This window comes from Canis lupus, chromosome 18 (assembly GCF_003254725.2).
Source record: "Canis lupus dingo isolate Sandy chromosome 18, ASM325472v2, whole genome shotgun sequence".
NCBI lineage: Eukaryota > Metazoa > Chordata > Mammalia > Carnivora > Canidae > Canis > Canis lupus.
In genome coordinates, this window is record NC_064260.1 from 50,054,045 (window position 1) to 50,074,889 (window position 20,845).

The window sequence follows — 20,845 nt, forward strand, 5'->3', positions numbered from 1 at the left end:
TTTTGAAAGATTTATTTATTTGAGAAAAAGAGAATGCAAGAGGGGAAAGGGGGAGAGGGGAGAGGAAGAACAGAAAATCGCAAGCAGACTCCCCGCTGAGTATAGAGCCTGACACGGGGCTGGATCTCACAACCCAGAGATCAGGACCTGAGCCAAAATCATGAGTTGGACACTTAACTGACTGAGCCACCCAAGCACCCCCAGTTTGAAGTATTTTCTAACTTCACTGTGTTTTCTTCTTTGACTCATTAACTATATAGAAATATATTCTTGGGGCATCTGAGTGGCTCAGTGGTTGAGTATCTACCTTTCATTCAGGTTGTGATCCAGGGGTCCTGGGATTGAATTCTGAAGGGAGCCTAATGCAGGACTTGATAGCAGGATGCTGAGATCACAGCTTGAGCCAAAGGCAGATGCTCAACCACTGGGCACCCAGGTGCCCTTATTTATTCATTTCTAATTTAATTCCATTGTGATCAGTAAACATGTTCTGTGAGATTTTAATCTTTTTTTAAAAAAGATTTTATTTATTTATTCATGAGAGACACACACAGAGAGAAGTGCAGAGACACAGGCAGAGGGAGAAGCAGGCTTCATGCAGGGAGCCTGACATGGGACTCGATCCTGGAACTCCAGGATCAGGCCCTGGGCTGAAGGCGGTGTTAAACCGCTGAGCCACCAAGGCTGCCCAGATTTTAATCTTTTGAAATTGATTGGAATTTACTTTTTGCCTAGGATATAATCTACCTTAGGGAATTTCCCGTGTGTGCTTGAAAACACTGTGCATTCTGCAATGATGGGATAGAGTTCCTTTAATGACAATTGTGTCTGGTTGGTTGGTTGTAGTGCTCAGATTTTCTATATCCTATTGCTTTTTTGTCTAGTTTTTCTATCAGTTATCGATGAGGAGTTTGCCAAGTTCTGATTATGCATTCGTCTGTTTCTCCCTTTAGTTCTGGCAGTTTTTACTTCATTACTTTGTAGCTCTGTTATTAGGTGCATATACATTGAGGGTTATAGTTTCCTGTTCAGTTGGTCCTTTTCTGATTATGAAACGTATCTCTTTATCTCTGCTAATTCTCCTTGTCTGGACATTTACTTGGTCTGATATTAATGTAGTTGTACCAGCTTTCTTGTGCTTTCTATGTGCCTAGTATACCTTTTCTCATCCTTTCAATTTTCTGTGTCTGTAGAAAAATTATATTTCTGTTCCATCTTATGTCGTGGAGTCTTGATAAGCTCTGTGTTTTAATTGGGATGTTTACATTTTAATGGAATTATTCACATGGTTAGGTTTAAGTCTGTGTTAGTTTGCTAAGGTCGCCATAACAAAATATCACAGACTGGGTGGCTTAAACAGCAGAAATTTATTTTCTCACAGTTTTGGAAGCTAGAAGTTTGAGATCAAGGTGTTGACAGAATTGCTTCTTTCTGATGGCTGGGAGAGGATCTATTCCAGGCTTCTCTCCTTGGCTTGTAGATGGCCAACTTCTCCTGGTGTCTTCATGTTGTTTTCCTTCCATACATGTCTGTATCCATATCTCTTCTTTTTTTCTTTTTTTTAAGATTTTATTCATCTATTCATGAACACACACACACAGAGAGAGAGAGAGAGAGAGAGAGAGGCAGAGACATAGGCCGAAGGAGAAACAGGTTTCATGCAGGAAGCCCAATGTGGGACTTGATCCTGGGACTCCAGGATCACACCCTGAGCTGAAGGCAGACACTTAACCACTGAGCCACTCAGGAGTCCCATATCTCTTCTTCTTTTTTTGTTTTAATTTTATTTATTTATTCATGAGAGATACAGAGAGAGGAGAGGCAGAGACATAGGCAGAGGGAGAAGTAGGCTCCCCACAGGGAGCCCAATGTGGGACTCCATCCCTGAACGGGGATCATACCCTGAGCCAAAGGCAGACGCTCAACCACTGAGCCACCCAGCATCTCTCCCTTTCTTTCTTTCTTTCTTTCTTTCTTTCTTTCTTTCTTTCTTTCTTTCTTTCTTTCTCTTTCTTTCTTTCTTTCTTTCTTTCTTTCTTTCTTTCTTTCTTTCTTTCTTTCTTTCTTTCTTTCTTTCTTCTTTCTTTCTTTCTTTCTTTCTTTCTTTTCTTTCTTTCTTTCTTTCTTTCTTTCTTTCTTTCTTTCTTTCTTTCTCTTTCTTTCTTTCCTCCTCCTCCTCCTCCTCCTCCTCCTCCTCCTCCTTCTTCTTCTTCTTCTTTTCTTCTAGATTTAGCGTGAGGAGGGGAGAGGGAGAAGCAGACTCCCTGCTGAGCAGGGAGCTTGACTTGGGGCTCAATCCCAGGAACCTGGGATCATGACCTGAGCCAAAGACAGATGCCTAACCAACTGAGTCACCCAGGTGCCCCCAAATCTCTTCTTGTAAGGACACCAGTCATACTGGATTAGGATCCAACCTAATGACCTCCTTTTAACTTAGTACCTCCATAAGCGCTCTAGCTGTAAGAACAATCATCACATTCTGAGGTGCTAGGGGGTGAGGATTTCATTTTTTAAAAATATTTTTTAATTTATTCATGAGAGACACACAGAGAGAGAGAGGCAGAGACACAGGCAGAGGGAGAAGCAGGCCCCATGCAGGGAGCCTGACGTGGCACTGGATCCTAGGTCTCCAGGATCGTACCCTGGGCTGAAGGTGGAGCTAAAGTGGCGCATAGCCACCTAGGCTGCCCTCCAGGGGCTCCAAGGTGGCCTATTCAGTTAAGTGTCTGCCTTCAGCTCAGGCCATGATCTTGGGGTCCTGAGATTAAGCCCCATATTGGGCTCTTTGTTCAGCCAGGGAGTCTGCTTCTCCTCCTTCCCCTGGAGGTGCCTTCCCTTCCTCTCCTGCTCATGTGCTCTCTCTCTCTCTCTCCCTCAAATAAATAAATAAAATGTTTTAAAAAAAAGAAGAAGGAAAGAAAGAAAAGAAAGAAAGAAAAAAAGAAAGAAAGAAAGAAAGAAGAAAGAAAGAAAAGAAAGAAAGAAGAATGAAGAGACATGAAAATAAAAGCAGTCTGTGATCCCTGACTGGGCCTTGAATCTTTTTTTTTTTTTTTTCAAGATTTTATTCATTTATTCATGAGAGAAATAGAGAGAGAGGCAGAGACACAAACAGAGGGAGAAGCAGGCTCCTCACAGGGAGCCTGATGCGGGACCCAATCCCTGAACCAGGATCACACTCTGAGCTGAAGGCAGACTCGCTCAACCGCTGAGCCACCCAGGCATTCCTTGAATCTTTTTTTTTTTTTAAAGTTGTAATGGAAAATTTGGGGATATTTGGAGAAATGTAATTATGGTAGGCAATCTAGATAATGATATTGCATCACTATGAAGTCTCTCGGTCACTATGAAAACAGTTTGGCAAATGCTCAGAAAGTTAAATATAGACTTGCCATATGTTCCAGCAGTTCTGCGTTTAGGTATATGCCCTAGAGAACGGAAGCAGGGACCCAAACAGACACTTGTACACCCATATTCACAGCAGCATCCACAGTCACCAAAAGATGTAAACAATACATGTGTCCCTCAGTAAATGAATAGCTAAACAAAATGTGGTCTATCCATGTGGTAGAATGTTATTCTGCCTTCAATTCTGGCACACGCTAGAAGCATAGGTGAACCTTGAAGATATTATGCTAAGTGGTGTGAGCCAGATACAAAATGACAAATATTGAATGATTCCACTGACGTGAGGTATGTAGGATAAGCAAATTTATGAAGATAGAAAGTAGAATGGAGGGGTGCCTGGGTGGCTTAGTTGGTTGAGCATCCAACTTTTGACTTTGGTTCCGAGCCCCATGTTGGCTCTGCACTCAGTGGGGAGTCTGCTTCTCTCTCTCTCTCTCTCTCTCTCTCTCCTCTCCTCTTCCCCTCTCCCCACTCTCATTCTCTATCCATTCTAAAAATGGACAGTGGTTATAGTGCACAACATTATGAATATAGTTCATGCCACAAGCTATAGAGAAGGTCTCCTAGGCCTTTGGTAGATGGGAGTCAATCCACCAAACCAAGAAATGAACTGCACAGCTGTATGTGCTTCCGGGGTAGACAGGCAGCTACTGCCCTGAGCATGCCCACTCAGTTCCAAGCCTTCTCAGGCCACATAAATTTTGTGGGATACATATAATCAGCTCTGTCTCCCTGGCCTTTTGGGACATCTTCCTTCACCCAACCTGTCCCCCACCCCCACAAGTAAGTCTGACTTGAGTTAGGCCAGCAAATGGTGCCTTGCTTGCATCCAGGTTTGTTCCATGTGCCCCTTCCTGCCACACCTACCTACCCATCTTTACCTCTGAGGCTCACTGAGCTGCTGCCAGGTGTGCCAATGGAGTGGAGTGTGGCATTTTTACTGAGGCCAGGGAATCTCACTGGACAAACTTTGCTGACTTGCCTCCCCACCCAATGGGAGAATATCTTTGTATTCTTAGTCCTCCAACCAGATACAGAATCCCCTATGGTGTCCCAGTGATCCAAGGTGGCTACCTAGGAGCAGGCCAATCTGGCAGAGTAGGGGGAGGAGCACTAGCCTGGTGTGACATGCTGCCATGGGAGCAAGTCAGTGTCTAGTGAGGGCATGAGAGTGAGAGACTCTGGCCAAATACATCTAATAACAGAGAGCAGCTGGGCCAGGCTGGAAAACTCAGGAAAATGGGTAGGGAACTCTGGTTGAAATGGGAAGAAAGGGGAGTACAGGTCTACTTTCAGGTTAGTTTAGGACCATGGCCTTACCAGGAGGCAGATGGCACCCCCTTTAGTTATAGCCAAGACAGTGGGAAGATCACTGCTCTCAATGCCACCATTTGGCTCTTTGGTCTATAACCTAAAAAACTCAGATCCCTCAGATGGGAAAGGGAAAGTCATAAAATAAGACTTTCTGGCTGCTGTAAACTGTAAAGGACCAGCATGTCCCTGAAGCAGGCTGATGTAGGCCCCCAAGGCAGGCACTGAACTGTGGTAACCTCCTCTCAAGGGCCAGGTCTGGAGTGAGTAAAGCTTCACGTGGCCCTTAGTTACACAGGAATCCTGACACACCCAGCAGACACTTACCTGCATCCAGTGGGGTGGCAAACTGGAGGGACAGGACAGAGGGGAAGAACGGGACTCTAGGATGGGAGCACAGGCTGCCAGGAAGATGATGTAACTGCTCACTATGGGTCTCCTGTTTGAGAAGAGGAGCATCTGTAGCCTCCAGAATTCCTGCACCATCCCACATCTAGGGACAAATAGGCAGTCAGTTGTGCTCCATCCCTTCTTTAGTTGAACCCACTTAAACTTTCCCCAGCTTTCTCATTCTGAGGATGACTTCACCCTTTGTGAGCAACAGAGGATCTCAGAGGGGAGTCTATTTTTTTTAAAGATTTTTTTTAAAGATGTATTTATTTATTCATGAGAGACAGAGAGAGAGAGAGAGAGAGAGAGGGAGAGACTGAGAGAGAGAAGCAGTCTCCATGCAAGGAGGCTAATGTGGGACTCAATCCCAGGACTCCAGGATCACGCTCTGGGCATGAAGGCAGACGCTCAACCGTTGAGTCACCCGGGCTGCCCTCAGAGGGGACTCTAAACAGGACTTGGGAAGGTTTGCCCTGTCCTCAAGCCATTCTCCTCTAGATATTCTCTGCTTTGCCCTCCTCAAGTGATTCCTCTATCCTGGGTCCTAAGGTTGTTCTCAGCTCCCAGGGTCACTGGACAGCTGTTCTGAGTGGTCCGTTTCAGTGCCAGCTCCTGGCACAGGGTCAGCCCTGGGCAGGACTAGAAGGATGGGGCCCAGAAGTCAGCCTCAAGATAGCACTGCTGAAACCAACTTCATTCCTTTGCAGCTGCTATAGGCCTTGGCGTGGTGGACACGGTTTCCATTCCCAGGTGGGTCATAGATGGGAGAGAAATTTGTTTGCAGGGGGAGTGGGCCACAGACAAAGAAGAGCCAAGAACATATAGCACTAGACAGACCCAAAGGGTATCCATCACTGGACCTCAAGACCTCTTCATAATCCTGTGCTGAGGATTCTTCCCCTTGTGGTTGTTCAGCTCAAGTCCAGGGAAGGAGACTCACAAACCTTCCTACCCATTCATGAGACCCTATTCACTTGGCTCCCAGTTACCGTACTAAATTTGCCAACAATATGGTCCTTGCCCCATAATCACCTGCCTATTCACATCGCCCTGCAACCCTCGTCACCAGAATGGTGTCTGTAAGACAGCATGTAAACTTAATAAAAGGGTCTCAGGATAATGCAAAGACCATATCTTGGCTCATCCCTGCAGGAAACTCATAGCTCTTGCTCCTTCACTAATATCTCCCACAAGCTACCCACATGCCATGTTAGGAGTAAAACTGACCAAACCACAGTTGCTGCCTTCTCAGAGCTCACATCTAGTTAGGGCCATTGACATTTCTCTGCTGGGTCTCAGGGCTGCCAGGAGGGGGCCCACGATAACTTTGCCCTGTTTATTGGCATATCCACATTGTCCACATCCCAGGCCTGCCTGAAATGCTGTCTGTTCCTTGCTGCTCTCATGACAGCCACTTGGCAATGGTTTCTCCTGCCTCTTAAATGTGCACAGCAGATACCTGTACCTCTCTCACGACACATCACTTTCCTCTTGCATTATGTGTTTTGTATGCATAACTGATCTTCTCTATTCACTGTTTGTTTTTTTTCCTAAGTAGGCTCCATGCCCAGTGTGGAGCTTAATGAGGGACTTGAACTCACCACTCTGAAATTCAGACTCAGACACCTAATCACTGAGCCATCCAGGTACTCCTACAGACTGTTTTCTTGAGGGCACAGATCATTTCATACATCTTTCTATCCCCCAGACTACCCTACACAGTACCACGTATATAATAGGTAGTCATGAACTACTCATAGCACATGGCTTCCACATAAAGATGCCTGTTGGATGGGTGAAGACTTGTTTGTGAAGGCACTGGGAGTTCCCAGACTTAACAAATAAAACATTTTATCATTAATTAAAAATTATAAGGGTTTTCCCAATACAAAGTTTGAACTCAATGCAAGTAGCACAGGATTCTCATGTATTCCTTATAACTGTGTGTGTATCCAGTTCTATGTAAATGTTACATAAATATAATTCAATATTCAGCTGTTTCTGTATCATAGCATGTAAGTGCTCACATCCTCTGTGAATCTTAAGGAAGGAAAAGTATCTTCTGCACTGCCTGGTGTTGGGCTTTGGACCCTCCTAGATGCTGTGTGGTACTGATATAACCCAGACTACAGCTGAAAGGAGGAGATATGCAGCTTACGCATCCAGTTGTGGATAAGACTTCAGGCTTCCCTATTGGAATCAGCCTATAAAACCCTCCTGTCTAGGAAAATGGATTTGCCCAACAATAGGTCTCACAGTAGCTAAGGAAGGTTTCTTCAAGTATCAGAAATGGAGGCATCTGGGTGGCTCAGTGGGTTAAGCATCTGCCTTCAGCTCAGGTCATGATCCCAGGGTCCTCTGATCAAGCCCTGCCTCCATCTCTTTGCTCAGTGGGGAGCCAGCTTCTCCCTCTGCCTGCAGCTCCCCCTGCTTGTGCTGTCAAATAAATAAATAAAATCTTAAAAAAGAAAAAAAAAAAAAAGGCATCCGAAATGATGGCTGGGACTTGGGAGAACACTCACTAGGTGCAGGCCTGGGCTTAAAAACTTCCATGCATTGGGCAGCCTGGGAGGCTCAGTGGTTTAGTGCCTGCTTTCAGCTCAGGGTGGGATCCTGGATCCTGGATCCAGATGGAGTCCCATGACGGGCTCCCTGCATGGAGCCTGCTTCTCCCTCTGCCTGTGTCTCTGCCTCTCTCTCTCTCTCTCTCTCTCTCTCTCTCTCTGTGTGTGTGTGTGTATCTCATGAATAGATGAAGTATTAAAAAAAAAAAAAAAAACAACTTCCATGCATTATCTCACTTAATCTTCAAACACCTGAGCTGGCACTATCATTAACCCTTAAGAGATGTGATAACTTTGCCCAAAGTCACAAACCCAAGTTGCTCTGACTCCAGATCCTGAGCTGAGATTGTCGTTCAGACCATGCAGTTCCCTTTCTTTCTTCTTGCACATGGTGTGCAATGAGGGGGTAATGACCCCATATCCTCTAGAAGAGACCATAAAGATCATCTGTTGCAAACTCTCTACAGAGGAGGAAACGGGCTCAGAGAGATAAAGGGACTTGTTCCCGGGGTCGCAGAGAGCCAGAGGCTGCCCCTGCAACGGGATCGTAAGGTGCCCTAGAATTCCGGCCCAAGCCGCACAGACAGCGGGGGACTGAAGCCCGGAGCGGTGAGCCCCGGTCCCACCCCGGGCGCGCTCCCTGCCCTGCCCGGCGAGCCCTTGTCCACGTGCATCGGTGACGCCGACCATCCCCAGAAGTACCTGTCGGCGGCGCGCAGGCTCGGCCGGACACTGGCCCCGCCAACCCCGGCCTCCCGGGGCCACCTCGCCTCGGAACGCCGAGGCCCCGGGAGCGCGCGGACGGCTGGACGCCAGGGATTTGGGAGTGCTGGTCCCGGGTGCCCCCTCTCCTCCAGCCCCCTACTCTGCCCCTCAACTCTCTGCAGACTCCGTCCCAGCTGGAGGGCACCGGACGGGGAGCGCGGCCACGCGGTCCTCCAAGTTAAGGAGCTAGTGCCCTGGGACAGCTGCGTGGCTCCGCGGTAGAGCGCCTGCCTTCAACTCAAGGCGCGATCCTGGAGTCCCGGGATCGAGTCCCGCGTCGGGCTCCCTGCATGGAGCCTGCTTCTCCCTCTGCCTGTGTCTCTGCCTCTCTCTCTCTCTCTCTCTCTCTCTCTCTCTGTGTGTGTCTCTCATGAATAAATAAATAAAATCTTTAAAAAAAAAAAAAAGCTAGGTTCCCATGGAAACGAGGGGCCTCCTCGCGCCTGCGAGGCATTGTGGGAAACGTAGTTCCCGGTCCGCCACCCGGCGGCCAAGAGAACGGACACAAGGTGGCGCCCGAGCGTCGTGGTGTGTCCCGCACCGCATCCCCGCCCCCCGCCCCCCGCCCCGCTCGCCCCCGCCTGGGCGCTCGCGGTGTCGTGGCTTCCCGTTCCAGCCGCGGCCCGAGGCGTCCGGGGTGCGGGCTGAAGCGGCGGGAGCACGCTCTCTTCGGCGTGAAACCTAGTCGTGACCAGGGGCCGCCCGCGACGGTGGGAGCTGGCCTGGAGGCACCTGCGTCCGAGGGCCGCACGCGGGTTCACGTCTGGGCTGGGCGACTGCCCCGCGCCGAGAGGCTGCGGACCTGGGATCGCGCCCGTCTTAGGTCTTGGGCAGCGCGGGTGACCCGGGGCGAGGCTGCCTGGAGCTGCCCGGCCCGGCCGTCCGAGTTAAGGCTCCGACCTGAGAGCCAGAAAAACGTAGCCTCTGTGTCAGGGCCTGTCAGACATTCAGTGACTTCTCGGGCCCAAAACGGTGGTAGCTGTGATGCCTTGGACTTGATGCTCTTGGACTCCAGGAGTGTTGCAGGGTTCGCTGGAAGGGACATCGCCGTGTTGTCGGCCCGACAGTCCGCTAAGGACATACGCAGGCATTCCCATTTGCTGTGCATTGGTACAACTTCTTGGAAGGAAATTAGGCAGAGCTTTTCAAAATTAAATGCATATGGGCTGTGCTTCGGCAGTTCTAGAAATACGTCCTCCAGGTTTCACGGTCTGTGTGCCCAAGGAAGTATATCGAGAGGACTCTTTTTTTTTTTTTTTTATGATAGTCACAGAGAGAGAGAGAGGCAGAGGGAGAAGCAGGCTCCATGCACCGGGAGCCCGACGTGGGATTCGATCTTGGGTCTCCAGGATCGCGCCCTGGGCCAAAGGCAGGCGCCAAACCGCTGTGCCACCCAGGGATCCCAATATATCGAGAGGACTTAAACATTATTTGGAATGAAAAAAATTTCATGAACAACCTAAATGTTCACCGGTAGATGACCACTTAAATAAATAGTGGAATCCATAGAACAGAATATGTATTGGGGCATCTGGGTGGCTCAGTGGGTTAAGCATCTGACTTAAGATCAGGTCACGATCTCAGGGTCCTGGGTTCTAACCCCGCATCAGGCTCTCTCTGCTTCTCCCTTTCACTCTCTTTGTGCTCCTCCCCCCTCTCAAAGAAATAAATAAAAATAATTTTAAAAAAAGAACATATATGATTATTTTAGAAACTAGGTGGTCCTGAACTGATATCCAACTCTCTCTGCTATGAAAAAGGTTTTCAAAGTGCAGAATGTTAATAGGCTGTAATTTATGTTTTTAAAAGAATAGATAAATATATTTTATGACATAAGCATTGGAGTGTCTTTGGAGGGACTGCCTCAGCAAGAAGCTTTAACAGTGGTTGCCTGTGAAGGATTGGAAAATAAAATCAAAGGGATACATACTTTTTTTTTTTTTTTTTTTTTTGCCTCTTTAGCAATTTGTGTGAGATCTCTGTGTGTTTCTAAGTCATTTGCATTCTTCCAAAGTAATCTCTACACCTGGGATCCCTGGGTGGCGCAGCGGTTTGGCGCCTGCCTTTGGCCCAGGGCGCGATCCTGGAGACCCGGGATCGGATCCCACATCAGGCTCCCGGTGCATGGAGCCTGCTTCTCCCTCTGCCTGTGTCTCTGCCTCTCTCTCTCTCTCTGTGACTATCATAAATAAATAAAAATTTATAAAAAAAAAAAAATCTCTACACCTAATGTAGGGCTTGAACTCACCACCCTGAGATCAAGAGTCAGATACTCTCCAGACTGAGCTAGCCAGATGCCCCTGTCTGCATTTTTTTTTAAAGGTTTTATTTATTTATTCATGTGAGATGCAGACAGAGAGAGGCAGAAGCCAGCTCCTCACAGGGAGCCTGATACAGGACTCAATCCCTGGACCCAGATCATGCCCTGAGCCAAAGGCAGATGCTCAACCACTGAGCCACCCTAGTATCCCCATCTGCATTTTTGATGCAAAGTTTCCCCTTCAGTTTTTGTTTCCCTCTGTGCTGAATTCTTATTTCTCAGAGTTCTCCACAGATTCTGGTCAGCCCAGGAGCTCTGGGTTCATGAGAGGACCCTCCCTCTCAGTGGCAGAAGCTGCAGGAGGGCAGGGCCCTGCCTCGGCTTCCTCCTGACACTGTTGCCCTACCTGCCCCTAACCCCAGCTTAGGACTACTGAAAAGGCAGTCTGGATGGGGCTCATGGCTGGCTGTAGGATGGCAGGTAGCCCTCACTGTTTGCTCAGAAGAGTGGACCAGCCAAGTGGTTCAAGGTTTCTCTGGACCCTACCTGTGACCCTAGGCATGTCACCCACAGATAGATACAAATTGTTTCTCCTCTAGAGAACATGTTGAGGGGGAATTCTATCAATATATAGATGACATATATTGTTAAAATACCAAAGTGGGGGACACTGAGGGATTTCCTGGTCTAATCCCTTTGCTTTATAGAAAGAAGCAGAGACTTGAGGTGGAGTAACTTCTGAGTGGCAAAGACAGGGCTAGAACCCAGGCTCCCTGCCCCTTGGTACTCTAGGGTTAGAGCAGTGCTAGGGTCCTACCAGGGCCTGGATGAGATATGCCCTTAAAATGGGGCATGAGTTCTCAATCAGTGAGAACATTTGGTGCTAACTCCTACCTCTGAGTCGGCTTTGAAGGAAGGAGTTGCATACCCACCCCCAATTCCAACCGAAGTAGTGTCACAGGGCAGAGAATATGATCTTGGGAAGACAGGATAGAAGTGACCAAGATGGAACCACTTACTCTTCTCAAACACTAAACCTGACCAAAAAGAACCCCTACGTAGAAGGCGAGGGCCCATCGACGGGCCTTCTTCCTCAGCAGTGATGGGCTGGTTTGGAAAATCAGGCTCTGTTCCATGTTAGCAGGAGGAAGATTCTTGGGACCCAAAATGTGCTCGAGAACCATCATCAAGTATCCAAAAGGAGCCTTAGTGTCTCAAACAGTTTTGGTCCTGTCCAGATAAGTGTTGGCAGCTCCCACTTTCTCATGGGTAACTCCCTTCAGCTGTCTCTGTTGAGCACTTGCTGCCCAGTGTAGACGTGCCCCTCCTGCCCCTTGCCAACCTGCCTGAGGGGTACATGGGCAGCTAACATTTACCCAGGCCCTGCCCTCAGAGATGAGGGAGACAGCACCGGTCTCCCCTCTTCTCTTCCTCATTTTTCCTCTCCCTCCTCCCCAAACCCACCACTCCCCCAAACAGGCCTGTCACAAGACACCTGGGAGCTGTGAGCAGACCCGGCGGGCTAGGAGAAACCAAATTCCTTGTGTAACCAGAGAAGGATCAGACTAACAGGCAGATAGTTTTATCATAAAAGTGAAAATAGTATGAAAATGTTTATTTCTAAGTACAAAGCCCAATACTATGAAGAAGACTGTGAAGGACAAAAAGAAGACTCTCTTTGGCCCGGTGTCCTGTGACCCAGTGCAGTGCTGCGGGGGAGTAGTGATAAGTTTGGGGCAGCAGCAAAAGATCAGCTGGTGTGGAGTGTGGGAAGGAGGCCCACCCGCCAGCCCCATCTGTGGGCCAGCTCTCCACTCCTCAGCGCCACCAGGACTGGGGACTGAGGTCACTCTCGGCCTTTATGCGCTGCTGGTTCTCTGGCTTAGTGGACCCCAGGAAGGAAGAGGACGGGTGAGGCAGGTGGGAATGGGTGAGGGAGTGAGCATGAGCCTTTCTGCACTGGGAAACTCAGTTTTTTTTAATTCTGTGGCTGCAAGTGGATGTTTCGGGCAGCAATGGAGAATGAAAACAAGGCGCTCTTGCCCTCAAAGGTATTGTCAGCGTCGTCTCTGTCACATCCCCATTATCGACAGAGAAGGTCTTGAGCCCTTGGAAAGATGGACATGTCTGAGACTTAAGGCTGTAGCAGCTGAGGCTGTAGTGATGGAGTCTTGGGGTCACCTGGGGAGGAGCTAAAAGGAATGTGGACAGGCGGGCAGGAGTGAAGGGTGCTCCTCCCAGGAGCTGTGTGCCGGCCCCTCTATTTGTGTCTAGGGGGCCGTGGGCATGTGTGAGGGCTCAGGCCTCACCCTCCTCCCCACTGCCATCCACGCTGGCCTGCCTCACCACCTTCCCTCGGAGCCTGGGTGTGGAGGAACCACCAGCCTCCCCCTGCTCCTGGAAGGCCTGGGTCCGGCTGGCCACCAGGGCGGCGCTGTTGAGGGCAACCACAGACTGGCGGGATTTCAGGGCAGGCCAAGGCCCCTTGCCACAATGCCGGCCTCCCTTGGCCTTTGAGAGCTGAGGGAGAGGCTCTGGAGGGTCTTCCTCTGAAGATTCATTTGAAAACACCTGGCAGGGTCAGAGTAGAAGAATCATGAGAAGTCTTTCCAGGGCAGAGGCATTGAGCACAAAGCCTGGAAAGGGGCAAGGGCGGAATGTTACGTGAATGCAGAAAACCTGAGCTTACTCATGGGTCACATTTCCACGGGAAAGAAGACAGCACCCCAGCCCCACTGTCCCTGCTCCTCAGCCTTCACCTGTCTACAGCCTTTTGGCCCCAGAAGCCCTCCTGAGCTTTCCTTGCACCTGCCATATCCTTGGCGCCCCTCTCTGCCTTTGTACCATCATTCCTGAGAGCCTTCCAGGTGCTGGGCTCTGAGCCAGGTGCCAAGTGAAGACACTCTGACTTTAGGAACACCCACACTCATCCACAACCATCCATACCCAGTGCCACCTCCTCCAGGAAGCCTCTCCCAAATGTTCCCATGTTCCTGCCCTCTGTGACGAGCTCCTTCCTCCAGGTCAGCCACCTTGCCTTGAATCATGGGGTGGGGATGGGGGTGGGGATGGGGGTGGGTTCTGGCTTCCTAAGGCAAAGGCCCACCTCTGGTCTTCTACTTGTGCCCTGCAGCATGTAGCACAGAGATGATGCTCAACTGTGCAGCCAGTACTTGGTTGTGTGGATGCCATGACCCCTCTGCACCCATCCTCTGATAGGTTGCCCCTCAGATTTGGGAGGGGCTGCAGAGATCATCTCATCCACCTTGTCTAGGTCAAATGTTGGTTGTTCAGCTCCTGGCCTGGGGGAGGATGGCTGGGGGGGTGGGCCCTGGCCCTTAGGAAGCAAGTCTGTTCCTCAGGCTGAGAGTGCCTGCAGCTTCCAGCCCAGGGCTGGCTCGGCCCGGAAGCCCATGCGGATGCCCCCGGCCCCATGATGCTCTCCCTTTCCCACAGAGGGCAGCGCTCACTGGCCTCCACTGGGTCTCCCTGGCTGCTCTGAGGGGACGAATCAGAGCTGCCTGGGGAGTGATCCCCATGGGAAATGAAGCACCAGTCCTGGTCTGTCTCCTTCCTCCAGCCATCTTCCCCCTCTACTCTTGCTCCCCACGTGCCCCAGCCTCACCTCTGGCAGGTCACTGTCCCCTGAGGTGCCTTCCAGCTCGGGGGGAGGCTCCAGGAGGCTGATGGACCTCATGACCCCCCGGAGGTTGATACGGGGCCGTGGCCCAGGCTCTTCTTTCAGGGCTGCCTGGCTCTCCTCCAGACCCACAGCCTTCACCTCCCCACTGCCCCCTGGTTCTGGTGGAAGAGGTGGGAATGGTATGGAGACATCGGGGGCCAGGGGCTCCTCTGGGGAGGCCCCACCCACTTTCTGCTCCCAGACGTGGCTCTGCCGGCTGTAGGGAGGTAGCCCTGAGTCAGCTTTGAGTGACCCAGCGGCCACCCCAGCTCCCACACCCACCTACTGCCTTCCCCCTGTCTCCCACAAGTACCTGGCAGTCAGGATGCCCTGGTAGGTCTGCAGCTGGCGCAGAAAGCCCGGGTTGGGGCGGGCAATGGGCCGGAGCTCCTGCACGTGGCGCAGGGCCTGCTCCAGGCTCCAGCCGTACTGCTTCATGGCATAAGCGATCACCGTGGCAGCTGAGCGGCTGACGCCCATCTTGCAGTGGACAAGCACCCGAGTGCCCTGCGCTCTGTGGAGGCAGAACACGGTCAGCTCCCTGGTCCCTGCCCCTGTCAGGTGCCTTGCATCATGGGAGAAGGCCAGGCAGTGGTCCACCCAGGGCAGAGCAGGAGGGGGAGGCCCTGCCGGCCAGAAGGGGTCCTAGAGCTGAGAGCAAAGCCAGCAGAATGAGGGCATGGGGACACATGAAGCTGGGGAGCCCACCTTGCAGCCTCCACGAAGCGGTGTGTCTCCTTCCAGTGGGGGAGCAGCTGGGCTGACTCCTCATCCCAGAGGCGCACGTTGTGGTAGATGAAGCGCTCGGGGTAGAAGTTGTCAATCTCTCGGGCCATGTTCAAGATGTGGCTGACCCTTGAGCAGAGGGCAGGAGGCCCACTGACCAACAGCCTGCCCAGCAGCCCTTGGCTGGTTCTGAGAGTCAGGCGGGGGCGGGGGGGGGGTGGCGGGGGGGCGGGGGGAGGTGGCAGCTGTGACCCTGAGCATCCTGTTGCCCTGCCCTGCCGGGGTTGAGATTTCCCCTCTGGCCTGACTAGCTGCTGGGCTGACGGCAGCACTCAGCCTTCTATTATTCTCAAAGGTCAGTCAGAGAAGAGCTTGGAGCAAAGCTGAGACTGGGTGGGTCTGCGGCAGCAGGGTGGCAGCAGGGTGACGGGGCCACAGTGAGTTTCCCGGAAGCCCACGGTGGGCAAAGGGCAGGAACCTGTGAGAGCAGGCAACCGGGTCCCCCGGGGAGAGTGCCACGGGCTTCTCCCTCTAGGGGAGGTCAGGTGGAGAGGAGCTTTCCCACTGCCGCCCCTCTGCTCTGCAGGCTGAGCCCCTCCATCCGGGCCTTGTCTGGTGCTTGCTTCACAGCGTGGGGGGCCAGTGGACCCAAGGGAGCCGTCAGCAGGCCTGTCTTCTCTCTGCCTGAGGCCTCACAGGGGGAGCAGCCCCGGGCAGGGGCAGGGCGGGCAGTGGAACTAGCAGCTCCTGGGGGCCTGGGGGCGGTTCTGGCCAAGTTGCCCCTTGGAAGGAGGCCAAGTGAAGCGGGGAGACAGAAGGTGGCCAGTCCTGGGGGAGCTTGGGGCCCTACCTGTTTCTCTGTAGCTCCTCCAGGTTGGCTGCATTCCACTCCGAGCCCTGCAGAGGGAGAGAAGCATCCTCCTCCGTTCCCCAGAGGTGGGCCCTCCCACCCTGCCCTCCTGCACCCCGCTGCTCACCAGGTAGAGGTGGGGGAAGATGCGGGAGGCGCGGTCTTGCTGGGCCATGAGAAGCAGCATCTGGTTATCAATGAAGTCTCGGTACTGCTGGAGCGGGCGGCCCAGGCGCAACTCCAGGGCCTGGCGGATCTGCAGGCAGAGCCCAGCAGGTGGCGCTCAGGGGGGCACCCTGCAGGCGCCCCGAGGCCCCACCCTTCCCTCTGGGGCCTCAGAGGACAGTACCTGTCCCATCTAGACAGAAGGCTGAGGCCAGGCGTGGGGGACTGGCTCAGGAGCGTAGGAAAGCAAGATGGGAAGGAAGAGAGGAAAGCTCTGGCCCAGTTGGAGGACCACCACCCCCCACCAGACCCCCGCCCTGCCAGGGACCGCTCCCTCCTCACCCCTGCTCCTTCCCAGCACCAGCCCACCTCTTTGGGTTTTTGGGATTTGTTCTTTTATTTAACATAGGCTCTATACTCAGAGTAGGGCTTGAACTCATGACCCCAAGATCAGGAGTCCCATGCTATAGGCCTGAGCCAGCCAGGCGTCCCCCAGCCCACCTCTTTGGAAGTGACGCTCTCCAGGTCACTGGTGTCCAGCACCTCCCACAGCTCAGCCCGGATCGCCTGCTCCATCTGCTCCTGTTCCGAGGGCCTGGGAGCCGAGCCCATCAGTCCACAGACCCTTTCCCCAGGAACTCGGCCACGGCACCCTCCCTCTCCACCCCTCCCCGCACTGACCGGCCAGGCCCGGGACTAGGAGGCCGCAGAGACTCCAGGTCGGCCATGGCCATCCACTCGTTGAGGCAGCTCTGGTCAGAGCTCAGTTTCTCCTGGTAGTGTGCAGCCCAGGTCAGGGCATTGCCCCCTGGCACGAGACCACTGCCGAGAGCCGCCTCACAGGCTTGGTGCAACACCTGGAGCGTGGCCCTGGGACAGAGGAGACTCTGGGTCCCACTGACCTCCCTGCTGCCCCGCTCCGCCCCTGCAGCCCGCTCTGAGGAAGCGTGTGAACCCTTACCACATGGTCTGGATGGAGATCGGCTTGAAGATCCGGCTTTGCCCACCAGACGTCACACTGAAGCCCCTGAGGGAGATCAGGTGGGGGTGGAACCCAACTCCAGGCTCTGGGACAGAGCCCCTGGGAGGCCCACCAAAAAGCTGCCTTAGGAGGCTGGTCCTCAGAATATGTGCACATCCTGGGCTTCAGGATAAGCCCCATTTACCAGATAAGGGGCAGCTGAGGCCCAGAGAAGCTAGGCAACTTGCCTAGGATCGCACAGCAAATCTGAGGCAGAGCTGAGTGGGCCCAGGCCCAGGTACTAGCCTGGAGTTCACCTCCTGCTCCCTAGCGTCTAGACGTCCCATCACATGCATCACCCTGCTGGCCCCACCGCTACCCGTCCTCCTCCCTCTGGCTGCCACCTCTTACCCGTCTCCATCTAGGTACACCTGGGTGTCACTCCAGAGTGGCAAGACCAGGCCTAGGGTGCAGCTGGAGGAACTGGCAGGGGACAGAAGAAAAGCCACTGTCTCCTCAGCATCTCCCTTCCTCGCCCCCCCTCCCCTGCTTTCCCTGCTCCCACCTGCTGTCGGGGAAGTCTACCCCCAGAAGGACTGTCTCATCCTGGCTCAGGTGTTCCCTTGTGGAGACTACCAACAGGTAGCGGAGCCGGGGGGGCCGTGCTGCCTCCAGCTGGGCTGCCTGGGGAAGACAAGGTGGGGGAAGCCCAGGGTGACAGTGGCCCAAGAAGACCCTCCACCCCTGCCCCCACTGGACACACACCTAGGCCTAGAACAGACCTGCTGCCTGCCCTTCTCAGACACCAGACTATGCTTATAATCCAGGGATTCCCAACTTTTGGATTTCATGGTCCAACAAAATGTTTAAGAAGATTTTTCTTGGGATCCCTGGGTGGCGCAGCGGTTTGGCGCCTGCCTTTGGCCCAGGGCACGATCCTGGAGACCCAGGATCGAATCCCACGTCGGGCTCCCGGTGCATGGAGCCTGCTTCTCCCTCTGCCTGTGTCTCTGCCTCTCTCTCTCTCTCTCTCTGTGACTATCATAAATAAATAAAAATTAAAAAAAAAAAAAAAGATTTTTTTTAAAGGGGGTATATGTGGGAAAAAGGAGAGAATGGGCCTGACACAGATAGCCCGAGTTTAGCTTCTGCCTAGGAAGGAGGTTTAGAAACAGCCTTTTTACTCAGCCATTACTATCATTCAATTCCAGAAAGGTTTCTCACCCCAGAAATACTAAGGACATGATCCCACAATGAAGGACGGTGCTTCTGTGGAATAAATTCAGCTTTATGAATGGCTGCCTGCATTTTGTTTTGCCCATCTTGTTGCAGACAGTGCGATGCCCCAGAGGCATCTGGGAACTGGTCCTCAATCCTCAAGCTCCCACCTATGCCCCACCCCACCCCCGTGGTGCCTGGCCCTCCTCCAGCTCAGCAGGACCTCCAGAGCAACAGGCCAGGCCTTCAGTATGGGAATGGACAACTCACGGTGTCAGGAAGGGCTTGCACTCGCCTCTCTATAATTACCAGCTCTTGGCCCTAATCTGTCCTACAGGCTCAAGCAGGACGGACCTCCCCTTGTAGTTTCCCACACCTCCGGAGATCTGAAGATATGACTGTGCCCTGCTGAAACGGCGATTCATTGGGATTTGGGGGTTCCTATTACCTAGCCCCCACACCACTGTTTCCCAGGCAAGCACACACGTTAGCTCCCTTCCACCCTCTCCCTGCAACCCCCAGCTCTCTCCTCTCTCCCCTTCTCAGAGGGCTCTGGGTCACTGCTCACCAGGCGCATGTCGTCCTGTGGCCTCAGGAGCTCCACCATGAGATGCAGATGCTGACTCTGCTCCTGCTTCCTGGGACTCTGGAGCCCTTGCCCATCATCTGTCTGGTCCCCGTGGGGCTGTTTTTCACCCAAGGGTCTCTCCACTGCCTCCGGGCCGGCCTCAGCTGCTTCTCCATTGTCTTCTCCATCCTGCAGTCCCAGGACAGCCCCACGGAGCACTGCAAAGCTCTGCCTGGCAGGGCAGCAGGGAAGGCATTATGATCCGCCGTACCCCTCAAGGCAGGTGCACCAGAATCACCCACCAGGCTTGTAAAAACAGGTGTTCGGCGCCATCCTTGGAGAGTCAGTAGGTCTGGACTGGAGCCTAAGAATGTGCATTTCTAACCAGTTCCCAAGTGCTGAGGCCATGACCACATTTTGGGAACCACTGTCTCAGAGGCTCTCAAGCCTTCAACCCACTTGTCTAAGGGGGGCAGGGGCCAAGGGTTGCTCCCTTTCCCTTCCCACCCGCATAACTCAGGAGATGCTGTTAATCTGGTGGTGACTCAGGAGTCTTTGGGCCCTGTTGTCTCACCCTGCCCTTTGGCTTGTGACTACTGGCCTGAGCCAGGGTCCATGATGGTGGTGAAGGAGGAGGGTGATGAAAGCTAAGGGTAGCCAGGTCAGTGCTACAAGGCAACTGTGCTCACTGGCCATGCCCTCTGGCAACACTGCCCCGCACATTCAGCAGCTACTTTGGCTGTGAGTCCTGCAGGATGGCAGCAGCCAGGCCTGGCGGCTGGATGTAGGCGTCTGTGTTGGGGAGAGGTGCTCACCTTCGCTGGAGCCGGCTTCTCCGCTTGGATGCCTGGCCCTGCTGAGAAAGCGCCCCCCAGGGCAGAGTCAAGTAGGCAGAGGCAAGGACTTTCCTCTCTGTTCTCAGGGTTTGGGGGTGTAGAGGGGGGGGATCTCCCCCCGACCACCACCAGGGACTGGAACCAGGAAAGGTGTCAGGTCCCTTCCCAAACTAGTCCGCTCCCCACCCGGAGGACCTGGGGGAGCCCGGGCCCAGGTCCAGGTAGGGCAGCTGGGGTGAGAGTGGGTGGGGGTGCGAGAGGTGTCCAAGAGTTTGGCCCAGTTCTGGGCCTGGAAGTGGGTAGGGCCTCCGCAGTCTGGGCTGGAGCTTCAGGCTCCAGATCTTCAGTCTGAGTTCCTGGGAGCAAGACCCCCTCACAATCCCCTCCGGCGTGATACTTGGGGTCTGCCTCCCCACACCCCCAGGCTCAAGGGGAGGCCGGCAGCGGGCAGGGCGCGCTCCCCTGGGCCCCGCTGGCAGCCAACTGCGTGGGCCGGACCACCGCAAAGCCAGACTTACCGTGGGCCCCACGGGCGTGGAGTGGCCGCTGGCCGGGGGGGAGCGGCTCACTGTGACCAGGGCCATGGGGCCAGGCCGGGGACACCTGGGCCGGTCAGGGCACCGTGCCCTCCCACGGCTCTACAGACAGTCCCTGCCCCGCAGGACCAGGAAGGAGAGACCGGAGCAGCCAAGGCCTGGCACCTCCTCGGGGGCGGCCCTTAAAGGGCCAGGCGCCCGTCCAGCCCGGCCTGCGGAGCCAGCGCCGAGCGGCCGCCGCCCCTCCCTTCGCGTTGCCAGGGTTCGGCCGCCTCGCCCCCGCCCCCCCACCGCGTTGGGGGCGGGCCCGGGGCGGGGCGCAGGTGCGGAGCCCGGCTCCGAGGGAAGTGGCCAGAGGTCCTGCAACTTGCAGTCTTTGTTCCGGGGTTCCGGCGTCCCTGCCCCTGCCCCCGCCCACTTAGGTCAACCGTGCTACTTACTACCTAGCGGAGATGAGACCTAGGGAGGGAGGCCTGGGGACAAGGTCTTGGAAAGGATCAGACACAGTGAGCGCTAAATTGGGGGACACTCCAAAATTACTTCTTGCTGATTGGCCCTCATGCTTCCACTGTCTGCACGAATCATTGGGAGGCATGAAGAGCTTC

General features: G+C 53.5%; 1 protein-coding gene and 1 long non-coding RNA gene across 3 annotated transcripts; both read right to left on the reverse strand.

Moving 5' to 3' along the window:
* Positions 1 to 1,348: 1,348 nt before the first annotated feature.
* LOC112659482 (uncharacterized) lies at positions 1,349 to 8,921 on the reverse strand. The gene is made up of 3 exons (XR_003136350.3): positions 8,376 to 8,921; positions 5,047 to 5,212; positions 1,349 to 1,577 (listed from the first exon to the last, which is right to left on the reverse strand). It is a non-coding gene; the product is annotated as an uncharacterized LOC112659482 (long non-coding RNA).
* A 3,357-nt stretch (positions 8,922 to 12,278) lies between these two features.
* Positions 12,279 to 20,434, reverse strand: SSH3 (slingshot protein phosphatase 3). 2 transcript variants are annotated; one of them, XM_025445947.3, is made up of 14 exons: positions 20,223 to 20,434; positions 19,684 to 19,721; positions 18,869 to 19,100; positions 17,648 to 17,766; positions 17,494 to 17,565; positions 17,083 to 17,148; positions 16,803 to 16,991; positions 16,623 to 16,716; positions 16,084 to 16,212; positions 15,957 to 16,003; positions 15,089 to 15,235; positions 14,694 to 14,894; positions 14,324 to 14,597; positions 12,279 to 13,269 (listed from the first exon to the last, which is right to left on the reverse strand). In XM_025445947.3, exons 1-14 carry the CDS (start codon positions 20,286 to 20,288, stop codon positions 12,997 to 12,999), a joined length of 1,947 nt encoding a protein of 648 aa, XP_025301732.1. In that variant the 5' UTR covers positions 20,289 to 20,434; the 3' UTR covers positions 12,279 to 12,996. The 2 variants fall into 2 exon arrangements, with proteins under 2 accessions (XP_025301732.1, XP_025301731.1); XM_025445946.3 differs by having other exon boundaries at positions 19,684 to 19,724; positions 20,223 to 20,433.
* Between the last annotated feature and the right edge of the window lie 411 nt (positions 20,435 to 20,845).